At 42.3% G+C, this 25,788-nt stretch overlaps 1 protein-coding gene across 2 annotated transcripts; it reads left to right on the forward strand.

Annotated features, from left to right (window-relative positions):
* On the forward strand, window positions 1-25,707 carry LOC108108168 (putative uncharacterized protein DDB_G0282133). Of its 2 annotated transcripts, none has more exons than XM_017216109.2 (6): window positions 1-444; window positions 17,020-17,103; window positions 19,111-19,213; window positions 23,762-24,023; window positions 24,134-24,462; window positions 24,547-25,704. In XM_017216109.2, exons 2-6 carry the CDS (start codon window positions 17,075-17,077, stop codon window positions 24,754-24,756), a joined length of 933 nt encoding a protein of 310 aa, XP_017071598.1. In that variant the 5' UTR covers window positions 1-444; window positions 17,020-17,074; the 3' UTR covers window positions 24,757-25,704. The 2 variants fall into 2 exon arrangements, with proteins under 2 accessions (XP_017071598.1, XP_017071597.1); XM_017216108.2 differs by lacking the exon at window positions 1-444 and adding an exon at window positions 17,922-18,865 and having other exon boundaries at window positions 24,547-25,707.
* The last annotated feature ends 81 nt before the right edge of the window (window positions 25,708-25,788 follow it).

Raw genomic sequence — 25,788 nt, forward strand, 5'->3', positions numbered from 1 at the left:
CTGCAAAGGTTGGCCCGAAAAGGCGCCTACAAATCTCTATCTATATCTATCTCAGAAGACTCAACCAAAACTCCAAACATTGTCTGAATTTCGACGAAAGCCATAAAAACTTAACAAATCCGCCAGTTTAGCACAAAAGGTCGTTTAACTTTTAACGACGCGACGGGGTAATTTTATTGCCGAAGTCGTGGCCCGATAACAGTGATAACAAAGTAGCCGCGTTAACCAAAAAAGTTTCACACTTTCCGTGCTCCACCAAAATCAAAAGGCGTAATCGTAAAAGGCGGCCAAGTGTTGCGATTTATGAGTTCACAATCGTAATTGAATTTTATGCGAAAACTTTGGCCAGTTTTACTCCGGATTATTGTGTCGGCAATAAAACCAAAAAGCAAACAAAGGTCGCCAAACATAAAGAAAATTGCCGCCAAAAATTGATACCAAAAGGTGAGTGGGACATACGACAAATTGCATTTGTTTGATATTCGAAGAATATCCTTTTGGATTTACGATTCTGTTTTGTTGGTCAATTTGGGTTTATTTTATCCCCTTTGTTAGGGATCAAAGTCTGCCCTTTGAGTCCTTGACAAACAGTGTTAAAAAGGTCAGTAGCCTTGACTTGAAAGGATTGCATAGGCTCTTGTTTCGCTTCGTTGCCTTCGGGGGCCTTTCATCTTCTCTATATAATTATTCACAGAGAGTTTTCCCCCCCTGCATTTTGCCACCTTTTGCCACTTTTGGCTGCACATCAAAATGCATTGCAAACTTTTGCCACGAAAGCTGTTACACTTTTTGGCCTCGTTCGGCTTAAAGTTATCAGCGGGTATTGGAGGGGAAAACACGGGGACTCCAAGGATAGGAATCAACTTTTTTCGGGGCGTCGTCGTACTTCTTGAGGCAGACTTCCTGTTAAGCTGTCAACATGTTTGGAGTGAAGTGTTTCAGTTTCCACGAAGAAGTTTAAATTCTTTGGGGCGTTGAAATGCATGCGAACGCTCTTGAGAAAAATAGTTGTTGGGAGTGATCAAAGTTACCGCAAACTTTAATATTTCAAGGTGTGGAAATTTCGGTGCTTATTGATATAAATAGTAATTTAATAGTAATACTTAATAAAATGAAAGTCAAATAATAAATGCATAGAGTTATTTGTTATGAGAATACAAAGGGTTTTCATTCATTTTTATACGCAACAAATCCCTTTATAATATCCAATGATAAATCTATTTTTTGCCTTTTAAGAACAAAAGGACTTTATGGATTTCCTGATAATTTTACAATTTATTACTACCATAAGCATTTTATAATTTAGTTGCAAAAAATAGAATAGATAAATAGAAAATCCTTAAACAAGAAAAATTCCAATTAGAACGCATTCAATGCAAAAACTGTTGCCTATTTTGGAGATTGCAGTAAAAATGAACATCCCTTTCCCTTACAAAATCGTATAACTTGACCGCAGCATACTTTTGGGGTTAATACCGAGTTAAACTGCATTAAAAAGCACTGCGAAAATTAATGACGATAAGCCCCTGGACAAACTTTGGCTATCCAGTGGCTTACGCTTAAATCTGTGGCATAAAAATGCACTTAAATGCAGTCGCAAAATAAGATACACAAGGACACCGCAATGTCCTTCCTCCTCCCACCATATTTTCCCATCCCCACCCTGCGTTTTCCTTGAAAGCGTCGCCAAGGAAATGTCAAGCGGCGGTTTGTTGGCCGCATTCGCAGTAGCAGTCGCATTCGCAGTCGACACTTCCGCAGCGGCGACAGGTGCTCTGCCTGTCAGCTGCATCCAAACCGCGAATTTTCCCCTTCACCGCCCCGCTTTTCCCAACCGCTTTTCCCTCGCCGCTCTTTTTCGTGTCAAGTTAATCAGCAAGCCATGGTTTCACCGCTTTTTTTTTCGGTGGCTTTTCAGCATTTCATCGTTTTTTTTTTTTTGGTTGTGGGTAAAAAAAATTTCACGCCCGCCACGAAAACTTTTCATTTTCAACGAGCGAGTGAGCGAGCGTTAATAAGGTATAAAAAAAAACGTAAGGGGCCGAAAGCGGAAAAGCAGCCACAGACAAAAGAGCCTCATAAAAATGGAGCTTGTTTGTTCAAGTTAGAAGAGACTGCTACTGCTCCTACTTTTCTTTTTCACCAGTTTTCCCCCTTTTTTGTTTATTTGTTAAAGTTTGCTGGTGTTGCTCTTGGCAGTGACTTTGGCTTCTGGGTCTTGTCAAGTAGCTAAAGACAACAAAACAGAGTCTAAATGAAAATCTGCTTTTATTTCACTCACTGGCACATACTTGAACATACAAGAAATGAAAATGAAGAGAAAATAGGGGAGTTTTCTTGGGATTAGCTTTACAAAATAATATTGAAATGAATGATAAGGAATACATTTTAGTTTCAAATGGTCATTAAATCAGAATAAATGAATATCTTATTAATAAGAAACATTATTTTATATTTTTATGGTTGTTAAGAAATCTTCAAAGATTTTGGTTGCCTTTGAAGAATATCCTTTAGTCATATAAACAGGCAATCAATTACCACCATAACATGTTAACCCCATCAAAGGACCCTCCCTATTTTTTCCGGTGCATAAGCTCCTCGTACATGTGCTATAATTCACACTGCTGCTCAGCAAGCGGTACAACGAAAGGCTTTTAGGAGTTGTCTCATTTTTCCGCACTCTTTCACTCCTCAAACGCCTTCGCCACGCCCACCTGCTGTCGCCCAGCATCGTTGACATTTTCATTCATCGTCTTGGCAACCGTAATTAAAATCGTTTTAATTTACTTTTGCCTCACACATACACACACACAGGCAAATACAAATACACATGCACGCCGCACTCCTTCCGTTTCCTGTGGAAAGTGTAGCACACTTATCAGCGCTTGTCTGCCGTGCTTGGTTTATGTTTATCGACTTTTGTTTAGCGGCTGATGCTGTTGCTTTTCTGCTGCTGCCGTTATTATTTCAGTCTCTGCCCGTCGGCGGTATTCTCTGCCCCTCAACTCCCCTCTCCCTCACAATTCGCCTTACTCATTATGTGGGCGTGCAAATTGCTGCATATTCATTTACCGTTATCTCTTTCTTGTCAAGTAAAACACACATTTTACTACAACAACAGCTGCTACCGCCTCCGCCTCCGCCTCCGCCTCCGCCTCCGCCTCCGCCTCCGCCTCCGCCTCCTCCAATGCCTAGCCAAGCCCCCAACCGCCGAGCATAGTAACCATTGCCATCATTCTCCGCCCACGCCTCAATGTTCTTAATAACATAAACTTCTTTTCTCTCAGCGCCCGAGTTGAGTTAATGAAGAATTTCCATGACGATGTCGTTGCCCGTGAGCCCGTTATTACACAGCGGGAAAAGAGCTTAGAAAATGAAGGTGATTTATCAAATAACTAAAAGTTTCTTAGTTTAGTCTTGTTAAAGCTTAAAGTATAAAATTGGTAAAAATATTTAGGCGGTAAGTCATTTTCCCACAAATTTTAGATTTCTCTTTAATAATTTCTTTGAGTGCCAAAGTATCTTCTTGAATATATCTTTTGATACCACTCCAGCCACCTGCCCTGGCTCATTATATTGTTCCCTTTCGACAAGGATGAGAAGGTTCAAGTTGCCTGGGCAACAACAAAACGTCTACAAATTTGCCAGTCGCTCTTACCGCTCGAGTTGGCTTGAAGCGTATTAATTTTGCTCATAAAATGATTCCCGATAAGATTTGATCTGTGTTTGCCCCGAGACTCTTTGCCTGGGCCATAGAATTTGCCAGCCTTTTGAAGTTGACTGCGCACTTGAGGAGAATGGAGAATGTTTCGGATGAGGATTTGGAGATGAGTATGAGGCATTTCACCTTTGGTTTAGTAATGAAAATTCTGCGACGGCATCATCGTCGTCGTAAGCCGCTTAAAATTGCCGAGATGATGTGTGCATATGAGTAAAATCTCTGGGGCGTAGTTGGCCCGCTATCAAAACACTCGGCAACTCGGCAGCACATCAAGCGTTTCGGCAACATTTCGGCACCCGAAATTGCCATTTGAATGTTGCCAGCAACATGGCTCACACATACATGTGCATGCTATCAGCTTCTTTTTGTGGGCTTATGTCTGTGTGCGATACACCCACACACAGAGAATATTTTGGAACAGGCGCTCAGCAGCGATTGCTGGTGTACGCACTTCACGCACACAGATACTTTCTCACACTCAGAAACAGAATGCAGACACACACTCTCTCACGTACACATCTACATACACTGACGCGCACTAAACAGGCACACAAAATCGTCCTGGAAGTTGCGAAAGCAGCGAAAAAAGCGAAAAAGCCGAGCAAAGTAAGACACTCATTTCTGTAGGAATCGGGGGGATGGAAACTGGTTGAACGGGGCCAAACAAAAGCGAGATAAACAAGGAGTACACCCACACAGTCACACGTAAGGAGTGAAGGAAACGACAGACATTGAAACTGTTTTCAGGCTTTTCCCGAGTCTGTACGTGTGCTTGTGAGTCGTAAAACGGTCGCGGCCTGCAGTTGAGTCCTGTCTTAAGGACCAAAAGAGAGGCTGCTTTATGGGTATTCCTACCCCGACCTTTCTCTCCATTTCCACCAAGCGATGTTGTTGTTAATTTTGCCACTTTTGGCGCTGGCATAATAAAGTTGATAAAGCAACCGCAATGCTGCCTTTAAAGATTTCGTATTTGGGCAGCCCCGAAAAGTAGGCAATTATATTTTGCATACATATTCAAACAGGCAAGCTTCAATAAATTGAACTTTTTAGTCCTTACTGAACTATTTAGATTATTACCAAGCAGCAATGATTTTCTTAAATATTTCTGCCAATTTAAAAGTTATTCCTGAAAAGCCAACACTTAGCTGTGAAGTAAAGTTGAGAGGAATTTTGTAACTGCCAAGTGGCAGTTCAAGCTAAGGATGCCTGACTGTTTATGGCGGTTCTAGTGTGTGATGGGGGTCCATACAATAAATCCGCCTTTTCTCCTACATCCCAGTAATGAATGGCGAACTCCTCAACCGTCTGCCTTCGTTTTCTGTTAAGGCTGCAAAAAAGCGTGTCAAATAACTGGGACACCCAGGGCGCGAAGGAGGCAGGATCTAAAGTAGATAGGGGACATCAGCTGCCTGCCAAAGCGTCGGCCGTAAAACAAATGAGCCTTCAACATGAGTTCGTCATTTGTTTGCCAGCCGTCTCTTTGGGAAATTTTAAAGCAGCAATTTATGAAAAGCCTTTGGCAGCTGGAGACACAAATATTTCTGCGGGGAGGCATATAAACTATGCACTCCTCGAAATTTGCCGCCTGATTACAGACCCGAAACAATGGAATGCCATAAAGGGAACGAGCCGGGAGAATACATATACACTCAAGGACCTACAGTTTGTCTGGCAGTAAAATGCAGAAAGTAACACAAAGTAAAAAGAAGTCTCGGCATCTCTCGGGGTTTTTGGTTCGTGTCTGCTGGCATTGCAAGACGCAGGATTCCTTCGCCCGTGCCTTTTACGATCCTTGTAATTAATGCATACCTTAAGGATATATTACGAGACGATGGTCTGCTTGCAGTCTGGCTAAAAGAAAATTGCCAAAGATAAACTGAAACTGAAGCTGCAACAAAGAAAATCAAAACAAGGTACGCAAAAACAGTGTGACTGACATTTTAATAACTTGCAACAGTTTATGAAATATTTTTTTATCCCAAAGTAAAATAGAAAGCAGAGAGAACTGTGTGCGCTTGCCTTTTCATTTTCAAATGTGAGCATGAAAATGAAAGAGCCAACTCGAGTAGTGCCAAAAAGTCAGCGAACAATAAGTCTTAAAGTCATGCCAGGACTACGAAATGCCCCCGACTTCGCATTTTTCCCCCTTGGCAACTGACTGACTGACTTATGCACTATGCATGCAGTCGAGTTGCCAACTCCTGCCGCCTTTTACTCTGTGTGTCAGTACCTCTGGTCCTTTCCCAGGCTGGTACAAAACAAATGTTCCTACGAAATTTAACTAACATTTTTGTACTCTGACATGCACAGCGGCTTTCTTTTCACAGCAGGCGGAAGCAGGCTCTGTTGCTGTGATGGCAGGACATTCAGGCTTCTTACTTCTTACAGGAAGTACTGCCGAGAAAGAAAACATATTTTTTTCTACTAAGGATATAAAGATTTCAAGGACTGAAGTCTGCTTGAGAGTATTTGCAGTTCGTTAAAGGTTCCACTCTTTTTTTTCTGCAATTTAAGCCTGCTTCCTTTTCCTGCTCGGTACTCGTAGAGCTCAAGAGTATGCTCATGCATTATTCAGGCTGAAGTAGAAAGTTTAAAATACAAAGAATATTGTTTATAAAGAACATAAGTAAAAACCTCTTCCAAGTTTTAGTTTAAATTTCCAGAAAATCTGTAAAGACGAGTTTAATATTTCCCTAAGAACAGGGTATTCCTTAGTCTCATTTCCCTAGTAAACCCTTTGCTCCTGTTTCATTTTACGTATTGCTGCTGTTGTCCTTCACACTTGGCTGCATCTGGGTCTGAGTAACTTTTGTTACTCTCGACACTGCAGCACAGTTTCTTGTTTTTATTTTATTTTCGAAAAAACACACTCTGAATGGAACTGCAACTGGGCGGGCCAAAAGCTGCCCCAATACGCTTTAATGCAATGACATTAATTTATGAGCCAGAGTCGAAGTTAAGCTCCGTTTCAGCCATTTCAGTCACTCTCTAACTCATTTATTCAGCCAGGACTTGGGACTGAGAAGACTGAGAACTGAAAACTAAGGACTGAGGGCTAAGGACTCGATTCGGCAGCATTCACACGCCTCGTCGCGCTGGCACTTAAGTAATTTCAACTTGCAAACAAACACCCCGGAATACTCGCTCCCGGAGCCAAGCCATAGCAAATGTCAAAGTAGTTGTTAACATTTCCGCTTTTTCGCACGGCTTTTCTCTGTCCCGGTTTTCCCCAACATACATATATATATATATATATATATATTTAGATGCGAGGGAGGGACAGCGAAAAGTTTTGCAACCAAATTGCAAGCCACAAGGAATGCAGTCAAGTAAAGCTGCAAGCGAAAAAAGTTTCCCTCGCCCGACACTCTTAAATTACAGACTTAATTATAAAACATGAACGCCGGGAGTTAAGGGGTCTTAGCCTGGCCAGCATCCTCGGAGCAGTTGGCATTGCAGTTGCCAGTAATTTACATAAATAACTTGGCTTGGAGTATTAACATGAAGGTTACAAATCGCTATTCCCCGCTCTCTCAGTATCTACCCCGCGCCATAAAATGTTAAATGGCATTTAAACTGTTGACTTTCATATAAAAACCGGGTCAAATGTGGCTTGACCTGGAAAAGTTAAGCAGTCGGGGGAATTGGAATGTGCTAAGAGTTGGGTATATATATCGCATATGGGGGAGTCTCAATTGTTATGCCAGAACCTGGCTGTATCTATCTGGCTCCTGCCTGGTCCCATTGCGACTTACTGTCGCTTCATGTTGACAAGCTTAACAACCGTCAGCTGCAAGTTGCAGCAATTCCTCATCACACACATAGCACAGCACCTCCTCGGATGAGATGGTGCCCCTTGCAACTCCTTCCTCTTCCAGTGGCTTGACTGCTGAGGTTCTTGAGGTTTGAGGTCCCTGCCAGTCTCATGTGCAACTGACATTTTTCAACATGCTGTGGGATTTCGCCCACAACCAGCACATCACATATACAAACATTGACTTTGACTTGTTTTCTGTTAATTTCTGGGGGCAGGGAGGCAGAAAGAGTTAGTTTAACACTGAGGGAAAGTTTTAGACGTTTCTGTTTTTATTTATAGCATTTTTAAATCTTTTTTGCATGTTAATCAAGGTTAACCTTAGTTGAGTTACTAAAGAGAATGTTTGTCTTTGAGTTCTTTTCGATTTTTGATAACTGATTTTGGTTTTTAAATCCATTTTTATAGTTACCCTATTACTTTTTCACAGTACACCCAACTGATAACTCATCAAGTTCCCATATCCTGACAGGGCATGCCGGTGAAGCGTTTTTAATGTGTTTATAAATATGCCAGCCAGCCAGACAGAGTCCTTCGTGCAACTCCCACTCCCTTGGGCCTTTCTTTCGTCTAAGCTTGCAAAAGTCTAGTTTATAAAACTGTTGTCCCTTTTTGATACGCTCCAAATTGACCCCTTGACTGTTAGGATGTCGTTCAGTTTTGCGCCCATGTGTCCACCCAATTTACCTCCTATCCAGGACATCCTGTGTGTGTTGGGAGGATTTGTTATGAGTCGAGCGAGAGTTGGCAGACTAAACGGAAGCTCTGCTATGGCGGTTTATCAACAAGGACACGCCTCCTGCGGCTTGTGGGCTAAATGTGAGAATTAATGCAAGCTCCTGGAGTCGGTGGATGATATTGAAATTAGTTGGCCAGACCACAGGGGCAGTTGGGTGATAAGGCGTGGCCGGTTCTGGCATTTAATGAAATCGTTAACCCGAACAAATTTGCATAATCGTTTCGGGGTTTGAGCATCCGACTCTCGGTTTTCTGTTGGTGAAATACTGGCAAATATTTGAAATACGGGTGGCTATAATTGCCATTCAATAGCCTAGAGTGAAAGGTGAAGAAAGTGGTTGGGTGAAGTTAAATGAAATTCATGATAAACCCAGAAGTTGCCGGAAAAGTATTCCTTAAATTCATTTGCGAATCTCTTCGCCCTGTCACCTCATCATCACAACCATCAGCCAGTGTTCCATCCAATCAGCCTAACATATTCCTCCCCTCTCATTTCGCCCTGGAAAACTTCCCTTTGTTACATTTTCAATTTCATGCCTAAGCCTGCTTGGTGAGGGTAAAGATGAAACCATATTAGTTTCGGCCCTGTCGTCGTTTTATTGAAGCAACAAAAATGATAATTTCGTCAATAGAATGCTTTTTGGGGCGGGGCCCCTAAGACCAAGCCCAAGATATTCCATCTCGTAAGCCCCGTGGCCGTAACAAAGGCATAGTAAGAACCCCCGTAAATGGGAATGAATTTCAATTTCTGTTTTTTGTTTGGCCAGGATTTGCAGTCTTACACCACCGACTTTTGTTGGTTAATAATCAAACGCTGGGGTTGTTGATGTAAATGTTTGCCGGTGGCTTTGGCCTTTCCTCTACTCGCACTCCTTTTCCTGGCCATTGATACTTTGCGATTGCCCTGGGTTATTTAACTTTTCTGCAGACATGTGATATCCGACATGTTTGGGGACTCGTCCATTAGCGCCCGGCCGAAAATCCTTCTCTCCCTGTTGTTTGCCAGTGTTGAGTAATTGGATTAGATTACAATTTTTTCGGTCCTACCTGCCGCCACCACCACCACCAGCAATCTCCTGTGGATACATTTTTGCGGCTGCCACAGCTGCTGTCAGGCCTGATTGATTGATGGATGGATGGGATGGCTTGATCTTGTGGCAATGTCAATATGCTTTTTACGGCCCTCGTCATTTTGCGCTAAGTTTATATTAAATTTCATTTTAATGGCTGCCCAAAAACAACGCACAAACTCCGCCAGTTGATATGGGAAAATGTATCAGTATTCTATATATATATATATATAGCTTGTGTTTTCCTTTTTTATCGGTTTCCTTTAGCTTTCCTCGGGGCCTGGGAGTTCTTGGCGGGCGAAGTATAATAATTTTCTGCATCATATCTGCAAGGCTATTAAATACACATAAAATTTCGTACGGTATGCGAGCACTTTTCCCACGCCACCCACATAACTCAGTACGCTTTTCCCGCCCACACTTTCCACACTCTCTTGCCCGGAGCTGCAACCAATGGGAAAATCATAAAAATTTATGATTGCAATAATCTGGCTTTTGCACGAAACTTGTTTTTCATGCGGAAGTGCAATTGATGCGGACCCTGAAGTTCCCGCCATCGTTCCACAGGAATTGACACGAAAATTATGATATAAAAAATATTTTAACGATATTCGTTCAGATAAGATGAGCATTTAAAAAATGCCATATGGTTGTTTAAAAATCGATAAATGTGAGTTACCCAAGGCCATGGTTAAACGGAAAGAAAACCAAAACCAAAATTCAAACCTTTTCTGCAGTGCAGAGATAATTCACAATTTCAACTTTAAAACTCCGCCAGGAAAAGCACCAGCCAGTATTAAGGACTTGTTCCGTCCGATCTGCGTTGAGTTATCAAGGATATGCTTAATTTAGTTACCCCAAAAAGAGATACCCAAACTCCTCCATACCCCCAGCCAAACTATTACCCAACAACGAGGGTCCCTCGGCAAGTGTAATAATTTGTTGTTATTATCTCTCCGGCGGAGGCAACCCAAAAGACAATGCCATTCACATTGGCCCAGTTCCAAAAGGGCGGAAAGCAGTAGGCATCCTTTGCATGTGCCATCCATCTATATGTATATATATCTATATATATATATATATGCATGTATAGTCGTGTAGGTACAGCAGCATAATGAGCGCATTACACGCCATGTGGCACTTGTGCCTATCTCCGATGTTCTCAACACTTGGCGCTTCGCCTGCGTCGAACGCATAAATTTCAAGGACGAAAAACAAAAAACACGAGCGGGTAGAATCGGAAAAACATGGCCCAAGAACATGCGAAGCGCGAGAAATAAATTGACAGCCCGAAGGTATGCAACGCGCTTCTGCTCAGCCAGTTTTGACCTACATGTGGTTAAATGTGAGTAAGGTTGGTGCTACGGGAAGGAGTGGGAGTGGCAGGCTATTGGGAAAAAGCCAAATTACCAAAGAGAAATTCTTTCGTGAAAACATACTCATAGTGCTAATTATTAAAGGCTCTTTAAAGGTTTCAAAGAAATGTATTTAAAAAAAACCTTAACTTTAAGCTCCAGATAAGGATCTATTTAAACTATTTAACTTCTGCTAATCATTTTTAATGTTTTCGTGATCTCCAAATCATTTCCATACATTTATTTCCAACGATTTAACAAGCTACATTATGATTAAAAATTAAAATCGACACGCATTAATTTAATGCTCGGCTTTATGGGGCTCACTTGATGTTGCTTAATAATGATAATGACTATAATTTATTGAACAAAAAAGCCCTCGTTTCGGCCAAGAGCTCCGGTAATGTCATTAATTGCACACGCATGAATTTTTGATGCATTCGGTTGCGAAAATCAATTAAACGTGAATATCAGCGAAACAGAATGGAACAGGGGTTAAGCACGGCAGGCATTGAAGTGCTTAAAACAAATATTTAATTAATGGTAGCAACTGTTTTAAAAGTGTTAAATCAGCGAAAATAACTCATGCCTATGAATAGTGGATAAGAAACCATTTAATTTTGTATTTTTGAAATTCTTAACTGACAAACCCAAACCTAAAAACTCATATAAATACAAAGTTCTTTTCATTTTAAGACAAAGCTAATATGCATTCGATATTTCAGTTTTAAGAAAAAGGCTTAGAAAAAAATGGCAAACGTTTATATGAAAATTGCTGCCCTGTGACGTGTGCGCAATTTCCGCTGGCCGAGGTTTCCCCAGGGGAAGGGGTAGGTAGTGGATTTGCCTGGCGGAAAAGTGGCAGCAACTATGCCGGGGTCATTCATCCTGCAAAGTGGCGACACACCAAGCCGTAGTCTATGGCAAAACTCTCCCGGCACCGAAATGACTAATGGGCCAAAGGGGCAAAGAAACCGGCCAAACACAGAGACCGGGCGAAGGCCGAAGAAAGGCAATATGCAAAATTCGTAATTTGCCCTGGCAGACAGGATCCCCTGGCACATCTCCTTTCCCATCCTCATTCTGCAGACCATCCCCTCCGGGGATTTCCCCCCGTGGGGCAGTTGTCGCATTCACTTGGTTCCTGCAACGTTCGACTATTTTTATGACCAAATGGCGTTTTATTGCCGTCGTCTTCTGTCGATTTCTGGCCCACATATATATATATAGTATAGTATAGTATAGACTACTATCCTATTCCAATGGTCTTGCTCTCAAATGTGGGACAGTATCCTGGTTTCCTTGGGCCTTAGTAGTTCAAAACAAGTTGACATTCCTCGGCATCCCTTATCGATTTTCTGTTGTTTGGGGGCTAACCAAATCGCCGCCTTAAGCTGTCCAGGAATCCATTCCCTGCTCCTTCGATTTATATATATATATATACAAATCGGGGGTGGATTCAAACGGGGTGTGAGGCTTTGGCAAAACGTTTCAATTGATTTGAACATTTATTGCTTTCGAGCGGGAGGGGGAGGTGGATGTCATGGGACATTGGCCAGACGTTGGACGAAAGGTAGTCGAATTATTCCGTTGTAGGTATGTACATGGAATAGTTTTTCCTTGTCCTTTTAAAGCAAAGGTTCAGAGATCCTTGTGAATTTTATGTTTCTTATTGGCATCTTGGATTTCCTTCTCTCCTCCTTTCCTGCTTCAATTTGAAAAATTCGTTACGGATTTCTCGAATCAATTCGCTTTGCCATGCATATTTAGTTGCCATTTTTATTTTGCAATATAATTTAGCATTTAACCAAAGGCATGCCAAGCATTTTTGCTTTCATATTCGGGAATAAATAGAGAATTCTGACTGCCACATAGCTGGAAATAATAATTGTTTTGTTTATTGCTCTGCCTGCTCTGACTTTGGCTTTAATTGCACCGAAAAACATTCCGAAAACTAATTAAAATTCTTTTCGTTCGCTTTGTTCGGCGCGTTTTGCATATTCAAATCATTAAAGGAAAATGCACAGAAATAACAACAACATCAGCAGCAATTTTTTGTAATTTGGCTCAACTCAACACCTTTTTGAGGGGTTGCTCAGCCAAGCCAACGTGTTGGCATTTGTTTTTTACTCTCTCTCTTTTTTTTGTTTTTTTCTGTTATACCCCGCAGCAAAAAAACACAAAGAAATAAGTGAGAGAGAGAGAGAGAGGGGGGCAAAAAGAAAAAACAATTTCAAAATTCACATAATGAACTGGGGACCAAAAATGGGGAGCTCAGCAGTGTGGGTGGTGATGGGCGCAGTTGGGCGGTCTGAAAAGGACCGAAAGCAATCCTTAAAGCCCCTGCCAAATAGCATGCCAGTTGGCAGTAAGCGAGAAATAATTATTTGCCGTGCTAAGCGAACATTATTCACTCGAATTCGGCCAGGAAAAGGCGTAACAGCCACAGCAAAACAGAAATATGTTAAACAACTCGGCCTGATACCACGAAAAAATGGCCAGAGAATTAAGGCTCTAAGTAAAAGTGTTTTCATAAAATGTAGCACTGAGAAAAAAACTTTGGAAAAGTTATAGTTTGAATATAGGTATGTTAGGAATATGGAATAAACTTAACATAATGCTTATTTCGTATCCTCTACGAAATAATTCGAGCTGCATTGAAAGTTTAAGAAAAGGGAACCTAACCTTGCTGTATAATATTGTCTTATATATTTTAAGTAATTCCAAATTGTTCTCGCAGTGCCCATTTAAGAGTACATTACCCCACCTGGCTGCTTTTAATGTTGTCATTCTTAGGGGCCGCCTTGTGATTTACCTTTTGCCTGCGCGTTGTTCCCATTTTGCTGGTAAATTTGTTGTCTAATTTATGTAAACCAGCCGCTCATCCACACCTTCTCCAGATCCTTCTACCACATACCCTTTAGCCGTACCCCTCTTCATCTACAACTGGATGTTATTTATGAAATTGCCATCAGTTCATGCTCTCACGTCTTTCACTCACTTCTCACTCGCTTTCTCTTCGCACCGCCATTGACATTATGAATGTTTTTCAATTTTATTTATGACGTAAATTGTTAATAAATGCAGCCGACTCCGGTACGTGACTTACTCGATGTCTTATCGCGTTTGCCAGCGCAATGATTAATGTCTGGCATAAACGAATTGCATTTTAAATAAATTATTACGCATACGCAGAGATGGCCGAGGCGTCTCTAATGAAGCTGCCGGCTATTTGGCGGAGAATAAGAAAAAAGGGAAATCCTCGTTTTTAAAGGAGCCACAGCAAAGGAGTGCGGCATGTGTACATGCCAAACTTGGTCGGCAAACTCTTTTTCGCTTGCAGCTTGATTAAAATTTCATTAACAAAGAGCGGCAAAAACTTGCGGCATACTTTAAGGCTGTGGCTGGCATATGTGTCAGTGTGTGGGTGTGTGGAATGGTGAGAGAAATCTGCGGTGCCACACTCACACACACACATCCATGCAACCAAACTACCACATTGATGTCGGCATATAAAACGCTTTGCTTGTTTCGAGGCTGCCCGAGTTTTTTTCCTTCTCCGCTGGCTTTTTTCGCCTGAACGCTTCGTTTGTTTGCCAACTGGCGACGGATCCTTAAGGATGCGTGTGTGAGTTTGTGGGGGTGTGAGAGTGTGTGTGTGAGTGCCTGTTAAATTGCTTGTTTATGTTGGCCCGCGCTTCCTGCCTTGCGAACAAAAAATGCGAACAAGGACTCGGGCGGCAATCACTTGAAAATTCTCATATGATTTTGATTTCTTTTAATTTGCGAACAAGCTCCTTCTCCCTGTCTCCTGTTTGCCTTTCTCTCCTCTTATTTTACAGACAGACAAATATTTTTGTTTAGGCTTGTTGATTTTATTACGGCTTTGTCGAGCCACGATGCTCGTTTAAGCAAATTGAGAACTTGTAAATATTTAATGAGCCAGGATAAGGGAGATAAGCAGGAGCAACAGGATGGGATTCGCTTGCTTACAAACTGATAATTATTGTCAGGGAAGTTGGCTATTGGCTGCACATGCTCATTTTTAACTATTTTTAAGGCGCAGATTGCCTTTATTTACCCCATTTATTTATACCAATCCTTTAGAGAAGTTTTAAAAAAAAGCCTCACTCAAGTACTGACAGCTTCAGCTCAACAATCGCCTTAACTACATGCCATAATTATAAAGCCAGCTCCAGCGTTAATTTACCTCTCAGCCAGCACTGCGAGAAATGAGTGGCAGGAAGTTATGAAATTCAAGCTCATTAATTTTTCCCTTTTGCGCTCTGGCATGTTCCTGATTTTGCCTCTGTCGAGACATCCTCTTAGTGGCGCTAATCCTTGGGCCGCAAAACCTCACACCCAAAGGCATGTCAAGCATTTAATTACTGGCCATCAGCAGGGCTTAAAAGTGAAACCCACTCCAGTGTGATATCCTGCTCCGCGGGAATCCGCTTCGTTAAAATAATATTAAGCCAGTGAAGGGATAAAGGATTCATCACTCCACTCGCCTGTCCTTTTTTGCTAACTGCCTTTTAATTTTTTTTTCTTGCTGGCTTGCTTTCTGTATTGCTACGCAAAATATTTTCATTAAAATGTCAAAAAATATCTGAAAATATTTTGCGCAGACACGCAGCATTCAGTTGGGCAGTTGGGCCAAAAAGGGGGTGGTGATAAAAATTAATGGCCAACGCAAATGCAAGAGGCGGCAAAAAGGATTCAAGATTTGTTTAACCAGGATTCGTTTGCCGTCTGTCCTCGGCTCCTGTGAATTGTCGGGAGAGTCGTTAAATTGTTTTCATTATCCTTGTAAGCCCTGCCAGCGAACCATGCAGACCGAGGCCAGAGGTAATAGCCAGCCCTCGCCGTTCCCTCCCCGGCTTCCTCCTGCCCTCTGTGCCAATTAAAACCGCAATGCAAATGAGCTGTGCTTAATGCGTATGCCAATGTGTGTGTGTGTGCGTATACACTTAAGGAAAATCATGATTACTAATATAAGATTTAAGTTTAAATCATAAAAAAACGAAAAAAAACTTTCATTTTAGTTAATAATTAGACTAAGGAAAATGTAAAATATTTCGGAAAACGAATTTTGCAGATTAAAATGATCCCAAATTTTGAATTTCTCACAGTTTAAGGCCCCACATTTTCTTCCTGTGCACTCTCACATCGAATAGTTTGTGGTTTCCTAGGGCATAGAAAAATTTAATTGCTCTGCTGGGATGGCTGGTCCCTTAATTTTTCCGCCGTTGTTTTGGAAAACGCTTAGGCCGCTCCCAGCTGGCCCATATGCAAAAATATAAAGAAAAACTCAATTGGGTTGGGTAGCACTTGTTGTTGTTGCTGTTGTTGTTGCTATGTATTCTGGTTGTTTCTGTTTTACGGGGTTTCACCATCCCATTAAGCAAACAATCGACACACGATGCACTCTGAAGGGATATATGGGAGTCGCCTTCGTTTTGCTTGTGTTTCCGTTTCATTTGTAATTAATTAAATTACTTCCGCTTAAACTGCGCTGCAGACGCAGGAACCCGAGAGAAGCAACCGAAGACCGGACTCATCCCAATTCGTAAGTCCCAGCCCGGCGACTTCTCAATTACGACTCAGTCATCCCGACCAGCCGGCTGGGATCCTTGGTCCCAGCAAACTCCACCACGGCTTGTTTATCCTTGGCAGTCTCAGCCCCTGGACTCGGCGAAGTAATTAAGAAGACATTTCACCCGGGCATCCTTTAATCTGTGCGTTTTATTTGCGGCATCGTCTTCGTGTTTACTTCATTGCCCGGCCAGCGTTGAGTGCACGGAGAAAAATCTATTTCAATTATCATTTTCAAGTAAAAGTTCTTCATTTACCATAAAGTTTATCTGAAAGAAAAGTTTCTTTAATAAGTTTAGTATTATTTTTCCGTGTAGTAACTTAGTTCCGTGCTTGTCTTTGGCTCTTGGGGGTAGCACGCTCTCATCTCTAGCTGGAATTCAGTCCCGCCGCCCACTGCAATCTTGATGATTTGGTTTGGTTTTGTTTAGTGTCTGTGGCTTGGCGCCTTGTTCCATGTTTCTGCTGCTACTCCTACGGATTTCCCTCCTGCTGATCCTGGGTCCTGAGTGCTCCTGCTCCTCCTTTAATCTGTTGCCAGTGGACTGAACTGGTTGTTATTTCGTGCCCAGCGCACGCTTGATTAGTCGCCTAATGAGGTGTTGACTATGAACGTCTAATGATTGCCATAGAACGGCCTGGAACACACACACACATGCCTACACTTGAGCACAGCTTTAACTTGATTTTAATTAAATCAAAATCTTCTTTCCACTCTCCTTGCAGCTCATGAGCGAACTGAACTTTCAGCTGTAAACGTGGCCCACTGGAGGAAAGCCCAATGAAAAGTTTGGTTGCCCCCGAACCAATGTGAGTAAATCAATATGAAAAAAACTAGAGCACAAAAAACGGATAGGAAAAATTGTTTGAAAAACTAGCCACGGATTTGCATTGAAAACTCGCTTTCCGATTGCCCATCCTCAACCACCACCCCCGAAAAAGAAAACAGGATGCCGAAATATCGATTCAGCAATATTGCTTTCGCTTTTGCCCGGCAGTTTTCAATGCAAATTTTCAAATTGCAAAAACAAAAACAAAAACAAAAGCAAAAAACTTTCTACAAAATTGGCATATTTCTTCTCTATTTTTATTTACATGCAATTCGGCTTTAAAACATGAAAACCAAACGAAACGAAATTGGCTTCGAACAACTTATGTGCAAAAATTGGCAACTAATTGGCGAAAAATATATAAAAAAAAACACACACACTGGGAAAACTGTGGAAAATCGTTGTGTAATCGATAATCGCATAAAATGGGAAATGTAAAACCAAAACAACAACAATATGGGAATCATGTATTCCCTTACAATCACAACAACCACCGAACAAAAACATTTCAACAACACCATCATCATGATCATCATCATGATCATCTACATCATCGCCATGCTCATGAACATCCTGCGAATCCTGCTATTTATGCGCTTTATGGTGTGACGTCATGGCTGCGACCCTTATTCCCTTCGTTAACCACCCACCACCCGCCACTCTCTTTTCCTATTTCTATTTATGTGCATTTTTGTGGCTTTCCCCCTCAATATTTCTCTTTGCTATGCGTTTTCATTTGCGTTTTCACTTGCCATTTTTGTTTATGCTTCACGCTTTCGATTTTTGTTTTGGTTTTAGTGTGACCCGCACCCGCCCGGATAACACTCCACCCACCCCCTTCGTTGCCAATTTCCGCTTGAATTAATTCTGTGTTTAAATCTGCGAATCGTCGTCGTCGTCGTCGGCGTTGTTGGTCCTTCGTCCTGCAGTCAGTCGGAGTGGAGCAAGTGAACCCCTGCGGCTAGCCAACCACCCTCCATCCATTCGAGCCACCCACTCTAGTCAAATTTAATAAAAGGCCGCACCAGAGTTTCTCTGGTGGTGACTGGAAATATCTCACACTCTCCCATTATCCTGCTCCAACTCCGTGGATGTCCTCCAACTGGTGAATATTGTCCTGGCGGGCTCACGCAGTGCGACAAAAGCCGCCCGCAGCGTTTTTATATGCGCACATAATTCAGAGCGTCGGCCAGTAACACCCGCTGCCAAAAGTTAATGCCCAAAAGCGAGGCCGCCACAATGATAACCAACAATAATTTGGATTATGACCAGGGCCAGGACAGTGCCAGTAGCAACAGCACAATAACAGCAGCAACATCGACCGCAAGCACAGCGGCAACATCGGTCGCTATGAGCAACAGAAACGGCAGCACCAGCAGCAGCAACAACTCCTCGCCCACGGCAGACAGTACCAATTCCAACTCCAACTCCAATTCAAATTCAAATTCAAACTCAAACTCAAATATAAATCCAAATCAGAACTCCAACTCCAATTCGAATTCGTATTTTAACCGATTCGATAATCGTATTGCTGCCAATTTGGCTGCTGTTTTAACCGGAGCAGGAGCCCGTTTTCGATCCTCATCGTGTAGTAATCGTCAGCCAAGTGGAACCGGAAACTCTGCAATTTTGAGATCTCCCTTGGCCACCATAAGCCGTAAAACAAGTCTGGCCACGCCCTCTTCGCCTGCCAGTCTAGGACGACGCCGGCCACTGCAGCTCTTCACACACGCAAATCTCAAGTGAGTAGCTTACAAGGCGATTCGTAGAAGATTCCTCCTATCTCAATGCTTAAATCACATTCATTAAAAAGTACACAACACCCGAAACACTTTTAATACAATGATAGTAGTTAATGTATACTATATAATAATAATAATTTTTATAAAATATATATTTAAAGTTCGTTACTTGTAGCATAATGTATCGACTAATCATTTGTTCCCTCGCATTGTAATCATTCTAACGTATAACATTTTAAATTTAGCTGCAATGACAACGAAAAGGTGGCCCAAACACCGAGCTCTGATGAGGACAACTCGCCCACCGAACTAAACAGTTGCAAGCGTCTAGCAGACAAGCCTCCCTTGGTAAGCTTAAAACTGATAAATAGTTAAGTTAGTTTTACGTTCAGCATTTTTCATATCAAAAATTAAAGATACGAAGCCAATCAATCTTTATTTTATATTTGAAATTATAAAAACTGAAATTCCTTTCGCAGTGTAAGGATTATTCAAGAGATTTTCCTGCCAGAAATGTGGCAAATATTTTGCCCTGCATTAGAAGATCAAACATATTTGATGGGTTTGACTTTGACAAGGGTGTGCCAACACTTGGACTTGGTTTATTGGTTTTCCATTTTTCGCCATACCCAAAAAGAGTGGCCCAAGCATTTCCCAAATTTTTAACGCTTTGTTATGAATTATTGGCAGAAAGAAATTCCCGTAAGAGGAGGACAGCTAAGCTTCCCTTTTAAGGCGGAAAACTTTAGACAACTAAGCCCCCACAACCCTTACGGTCCTTACGGACCATTTGCTGGATTGGCTGTTGGATTTTTTTTCGGCTTTTTCGTTTCAACTTTTTCATCGTTTTTTCTTGTCTTTGTCATAACACGTAGAAGTCGAAGGGCTGCCCACATGCGAAATAATGTTTATCAAATGTTTCGCCCGTATTCTTTGTCACGTGATGGGCGAGATCGAGCCAGAAGTTTTGCAATGCAAAACTTTAGCCTTTCCTTCGACTTGCGGCACGTTGTTTTCATAAATTCAACGCCTTAAATATTCATGCCCGTGTGTGAGTTCTTCTATATATGTCCTTATATATATATACTTATATAGATATGGAGTCGAGGCAGCTGTGCTCAGTCGAGCATAGTCTATGCGATAAGTACGTGCGAGTTTATTCATACGCCAGAGAGAGAGACGCTAGCTGGCTGGCACTCGACCACGCTGCGTATACGTTATGTGTTTGTCTTATTTATGGCAGCAATGCGACTCGATTGCGCATTATGGTGATTACGTCTGTAAACTAATGGCCTCCATCGAAGTGGGTATGGAAGTTACCTATAGCCCGCCCGATGCAACTGAAATCAAATCGAATCAAGGCCAAGTCTCACCACACCAAAACTGAAACATCAATGGAAATCCGGCGCACGACAGTAACAACAGCAACAGCAGCACTCCGACCGAAAACACTCTGAGAAATTGAAATCGTATCGAAAGCGAAAAGCAATCAGTTGGCCCTAATGGCAAACCATAAATATTGTCAATACAAGGACTATGGCTATGGCTATACTACAACCCCCCCATCCCATGACATTCCGCATATGTCGAGTTCTGAAAACAAAGAAACGGAAACAGAGGAAAAAAGAAGAGAAAAAGGGTTGGTGCTTTCGCTTTTTGGGTATTTTTCATATTCCTGTGCAGCGAGCGCGCTTCTCCTTGTTTTGTCAATAAATCAATTTCGGCTATAAACATTTTTCGACGGCAACAGCAAATAACACGCATACGCCGCATGGTACGGCAGGCATATCCTTTTGTTTTGCATAGTTTGTTTTTTTTTTGAATCCTTCTCATTTTTTTTGTGGTTCGACATGCTGCTGCCTGTCAATAACATCATTCTGTTGCAGGGTGCGGCCCGATAAGCAAATTAATTTTTGCTTCCCCCGATGAGCGGGACAGGGCGAAGCAGGGGGAGTTTATAGAGGGGCGTGATGCTTCCCTAATTGTGCCCAACAGGCAACTTGCCATCGCTGTCGTCGTCGTCGTCGTCGTCGTCTGCTTGGCTGGCTGATTCAATTTCAGATAAGCAAAATAAAGCAGCAGGCAACTGCTGCACATGCGACCCCTCTCGACATGGGTGTGGTGGCAAAGGGGGCGGAGGGGAGTGTGATGTCCTGGCAGGAGTCAAAGACAAATGCGTTGCCACATTATGCAGTTTGCTGTTGGTTGTCTGAGTCGGTGACGGAGTCTGAGTGCCACATCACCCGCATATCCTTGTCCATGGCATCACTCGTCCTTCTATTTCAATTCCCCTCCTCCCTCTCATATCCTGCCCCTCTTCCTACACCACTGACATCCGACTTAGACGGAAATGACGAACTGTCTGTCATGGCGCTCTGCTCTCTGCTCTCTGCTGGCGTTGATGCATCGATGCTGTTGACTCGGCGCCGCTAAATGTTTGTTTAGCAACTGCAACTGCAACGGCAAACGAGAGCTGGTTTCTCAGTCCACTTGTCCTCACACGGCAACAAAAAAGGTTATTCAAAGGTTTTAATCTCTAGTTTAAACATAAACCAAGTCAATTATAACAAGCCAAAAATGCCTTATTTGTTTCTCAAAACTTTTAATTAACTTATATATGATAAGATACACTGATTTCTCTCAGTGCACCACTCGCCCACATTGAGCGACAGCTATCAGCTACCACATGCGGCCTGGTCCCTGGGCTTGACTTGGTTTGACTCGGCTCTTCGATCCGGCTGCGTCACGCCTACCCATGTATCATGTGTGCACGGAATATATTTTCAGCTCGAATGTCATAAATAATATTTTGTGGGCCACGCCTACTTGCCCACATCTACGCCAGGCTATCAGCACACACACCCACAAAAACAAACATACACAACCCACCGTCAGTTGGTGTATTTGATTTAAACTCGCTCGACTTTCGCTTTGCCCTTTTATTTAGCCCCGTTTTGGCTCCTTATCCTTTGGCAAGGCAGTTTATTAAATTTGCATAAATGTTGAGCATTTTGCGGCAAGTGTTCGTTGTTGGTTTTTATTTTTGGTGCGGGAGTGGAGGTCGTAGGTTGGAGAGGTCGAGAGCACGTGCCGCCTCTTTTGGTTCTGCAACAGCTGCCACTAATGTCCAGCTAGCTGGCAGTTCATTAAACGAGCAGGGCAATTAGTCCACAATCAGGAAACAAAAAGGCAAGCAATATTTATTCAGAAATCGAGGAAAGAAATGAGCAAAAGCCGAAATGTAAATAAGAAAAGAAACTGGGGAAAGGGAACACACTTCCGCCCGAAATGTAAACACCTGGAACAGGCCTCATTCCTGTAGCCAGAAAAATACGAAAGAAATGAACTCCACCAATACAAGTACATGCCCACGAAAACATGGCCGCAAATCAGTGTGCAATGCGCCGTGAAATATGCAAACAATGGTGCCTTCATCTCTCTTTTTCTCTCGTAAGAGGAGGAGCTCTTTTTTTCGGAATTATGCAGCAATGGGCAAACAATTGCTGTCAGAGTAGAAAAAGCAGGTGGGATAACCCTCCACCAACCAAGCCACCATCTCATTGTCAATGTCGCCTTAAATTATGCCACAAAAAAAGTAGTGGAAAATAAGCGAGGCTACCAACTAGACTGTAGTCTAGTTTTGGGGCAGACAACTATTGTACAAGCGCCGGCAGACTTTTTCAAAGCCACTGACCCCGAAAACGGGACATAAAAACCGGGGGGAAGGGTAACACGATCTCAACATGGGCGCACAAGTGCATCTGAATTATCGCCGGTCGCTAGTTTTTTCGTTAGTTTACCCATTGAAAGAAGGGGGTATGCTAGTCAGTTTGAATACAGAAGTCTCTAAGGATATTAAGCTGATTATGGTAATGGGTTAAGTTAAGGTGAGGAATGTATCCATTAGAATATGTAGATTATCTTGAGAAAGTAATCCTAAGAAATATATGATTAATCCAAAACCACTTTCCAACTTTCGACACCTTTGTGAAAGCTAACCAATCTCTAGCGATTTCTGAGACATCCCATTTAAGGTGTGCATTTTAAATCAGTTTAAGAACATTTTCCTTTAACGAGGGCATAACCCATGTCGATTGGTATTTTTTCCAACCGCAACTCAACACTTGCTCTACATACTATAGTTCTCTATTCTTTTTCGCTGCTAGTGGTCCTTAGTCCCGAGTCCTGCGGCACATTTCCGCCTAGAATGCCACAGCCGCCATTTGCTATGCAACATTTTAGACGGTGGCAATGTACCATAAAAGGGATAGCAGTGGGAGGGGAGCAAAAGAGTAGCCGACACGAGAGTCTGCCACGAATTTATGCGCCTTTCTCTGTTCCTTGTGCACTTTGCACTCTTTCTTCGTTTTTCACATGAAACCCCGCGACCCGCTTTTCAACATTTTCACCCACCGGTAATGCCTAGTCCAAGCATCCGTTTCCTGTTTAAGTGCACAACCGAAAAAAAAGTTTCGCCTGCATTTTGCCAGCCGCCTGCCTTTCGCCTTTTGTGGCGCGGCGCATTTTGCCAGCATTTTGTCTCGCTGCGGTTCTCGGTAATAAATTCTTTCCTTTTTTGCTGCTCCGCCTCTGTCTGTGGCTGCGGGCCACGACCCATTCCACCCAGCAAAAGGCAACGCCCACGCCAACGACCACCCATCCGTTGCCCTTGACTGCAGCATCCTTTGCTGATCCTTGTCGGCTTACAAGGTGTTTAAATTGTAGTTAATTTTGTTGCCACTTGAACGCTTCGCCTTCGCCTTTGATCCCTTTTTTTTTGGCAGATTTCCTTAAACTTTAAGTCGATTTCTTGCTACACTGAGGGAAAATTTAAGTGACTTTTAAGGAGATTAATCTTAAATAAAGTCAAAACATAACTTCTTTCTCCCTGTGCAGGTCAAACGCTTGACAATGGGTTTGCTGCGTCACAATGAGGAGTCACGCCCACTGGTAGGCGACATTACCCCTTTGACCGCTCCCTTGGACATCCAACCGGTGTACTCAAACGGCTACATCAACGAGGACTCCTACATCGACAGCAAGTTCGGTGACTCGTGCCGCCAGTCCTTGACAGCCATTCCCATGCTGGACAATGTCAACCTCAACGACAATAACGAGTTCAACCTCAAGAAGCGATATTTAAGGGAGACGAGCAGCGGTAAGGATTTTAATTCGATATTTTAAAGATAAAAGTTCCCTAACTACATACAGCTTCTAACCCGCTTTAAACTTTCGAAAGATTTATAAAGTTTCTAAAAATCATTCTAGCCAATTCCAGTCCCAAAATCTTTGCCAATCGCCTGCGGATGAACCAGGCTGCCACTGCCCAGCGGAGCAGCAGTGTGGCCAACGCTTTTGGCAATATGGGAACAGAGGAGGAAGATCTCGAGCTGAAAGATGCATGCTGGTACCAGGCGGGCATCTCCAGAGATATAGCCGTCGAGGTCCTGCAAAGCAAGAGCCCAGGTGCGTTTCTGGTGCGTAAGAGCAGCTCCAAGCCAGGATGTTATGCCCTGACACTGCGCGTACCGTCGCCACCTGGGCCAAAAATAGCCAACTACATAATCCTCAGATCCCCAAGGGGCTACAAGATCAAGGTAATATATATGCTAAAACTCTTAAGACATAGTATTTAAGGATATTTTATGAGTAACTATTATTATGGTCTTTTATCCTTTCAGGGCTTTCGCAAGGAGTTCTCCAGCTTGAAAGCCTTGATCACCCACCATTCGGTGATGCCCGAACTGCTGCCCGTCCCTTTGGCAATGCCCCGTCCCACCAATATGTCATCTTCAAGGCGGAACCTAGACGACTTTGATACCTACGATTCCCTGCAGATGCTGCTGAAGTATCTGCGGGCCAAGAACATGGAGACGGAGCAGCAGCAGTAGCTAATGGAGGAAATCGATCAACTGGTAGCACAAAATTACATTTAAGTTCCGGTTGGGCAAAATAGTTTTGCTCGCAATCGGACCGATACCGAGAAAATGTGATACTCTATGAAAAAGAAAAACACAGACACTGCAAATGAAACGCCTAGCTGATAAATGGTGAAAGTATCTATAGTTTAGTTTAGTTTGGGTTTATGGTTGTTCCCTGTTTTTGGTTTAGAGCGTTGACGAAATATAACCATTAAAGGGTAGGAAAAGTGCGAAAGGATAGTAATAGCTATGTCGAGGACATTGCAGTTTACTAAGAGAAAGGAAAAGATATCATCTCCAGCTTTCAATGTTTATTCAGAAATTTAAGTCACTTTCACATTCTTATCGTTGTTAATGGAAAACAAAAATTAAAACATTCAACTTATTCAATTGGTCAGCCAGGAATGTTTAATTTTCAATTTCCTTTTAGCATTTTCAACTGCAAGCCTATTAAAGAATAATTCCAAAAATTAAATAATATACCAAATATGGAAAACTCTATGTTAAATGTTGTTGCTGCTTTCCACTGTTAAGCATAAATAAATATATACCAAATTGAAATGCATATTTTAAATGTAAGCAAAACAGACAGACAAACCGAAAGTCGACCCAAAAATGTAAATAACTCACTACCGTAACATAATTGAGTAAATAAAGTTGTTTAATTTATAATAAAAAAAAAAGAGAAAAACAATAAAAATGAAAACACAGAACACGAGTAATAACAATCAATTTCTCTTCTCTCGCTCATTATGCAAATTTTGTGCATGGCCAGCTGGCAGCTGAAATGAATTTTCACACGTTAATAATTTTTTGGCGACACATTTTCAGCGTTCGAAGCTCTTTAAAGGCTCGCAACTTGTGCCACTTTGTTGTTGGCCTAATCACCGTCATTATACGATTTTAATTTGCTAAACTTTTAATCGAAAAGCGAAAAGAAAATCAAGGCCGGAAGGAAGGAAGAAAGAAGCCAGCAGGCGGGTAAAAAGCAAATCGAAAGTC

This window comes from Drosophila eugracilis, unplaced genomic scaffold (assembly GCF_018153835.1).
Source record: "Drosophila eugracilis isolate 14026-0451.02 unplaced genomic scaffold, ASM1815383v1 contig_2088, whole genome shotgun sequence".
Lineage (NCBI taxonomy): Eukaryota > Metazoa > Arthropoda > Insecta > Diptera > Drosophilidae > Drosophila > Drosophila eugracilis.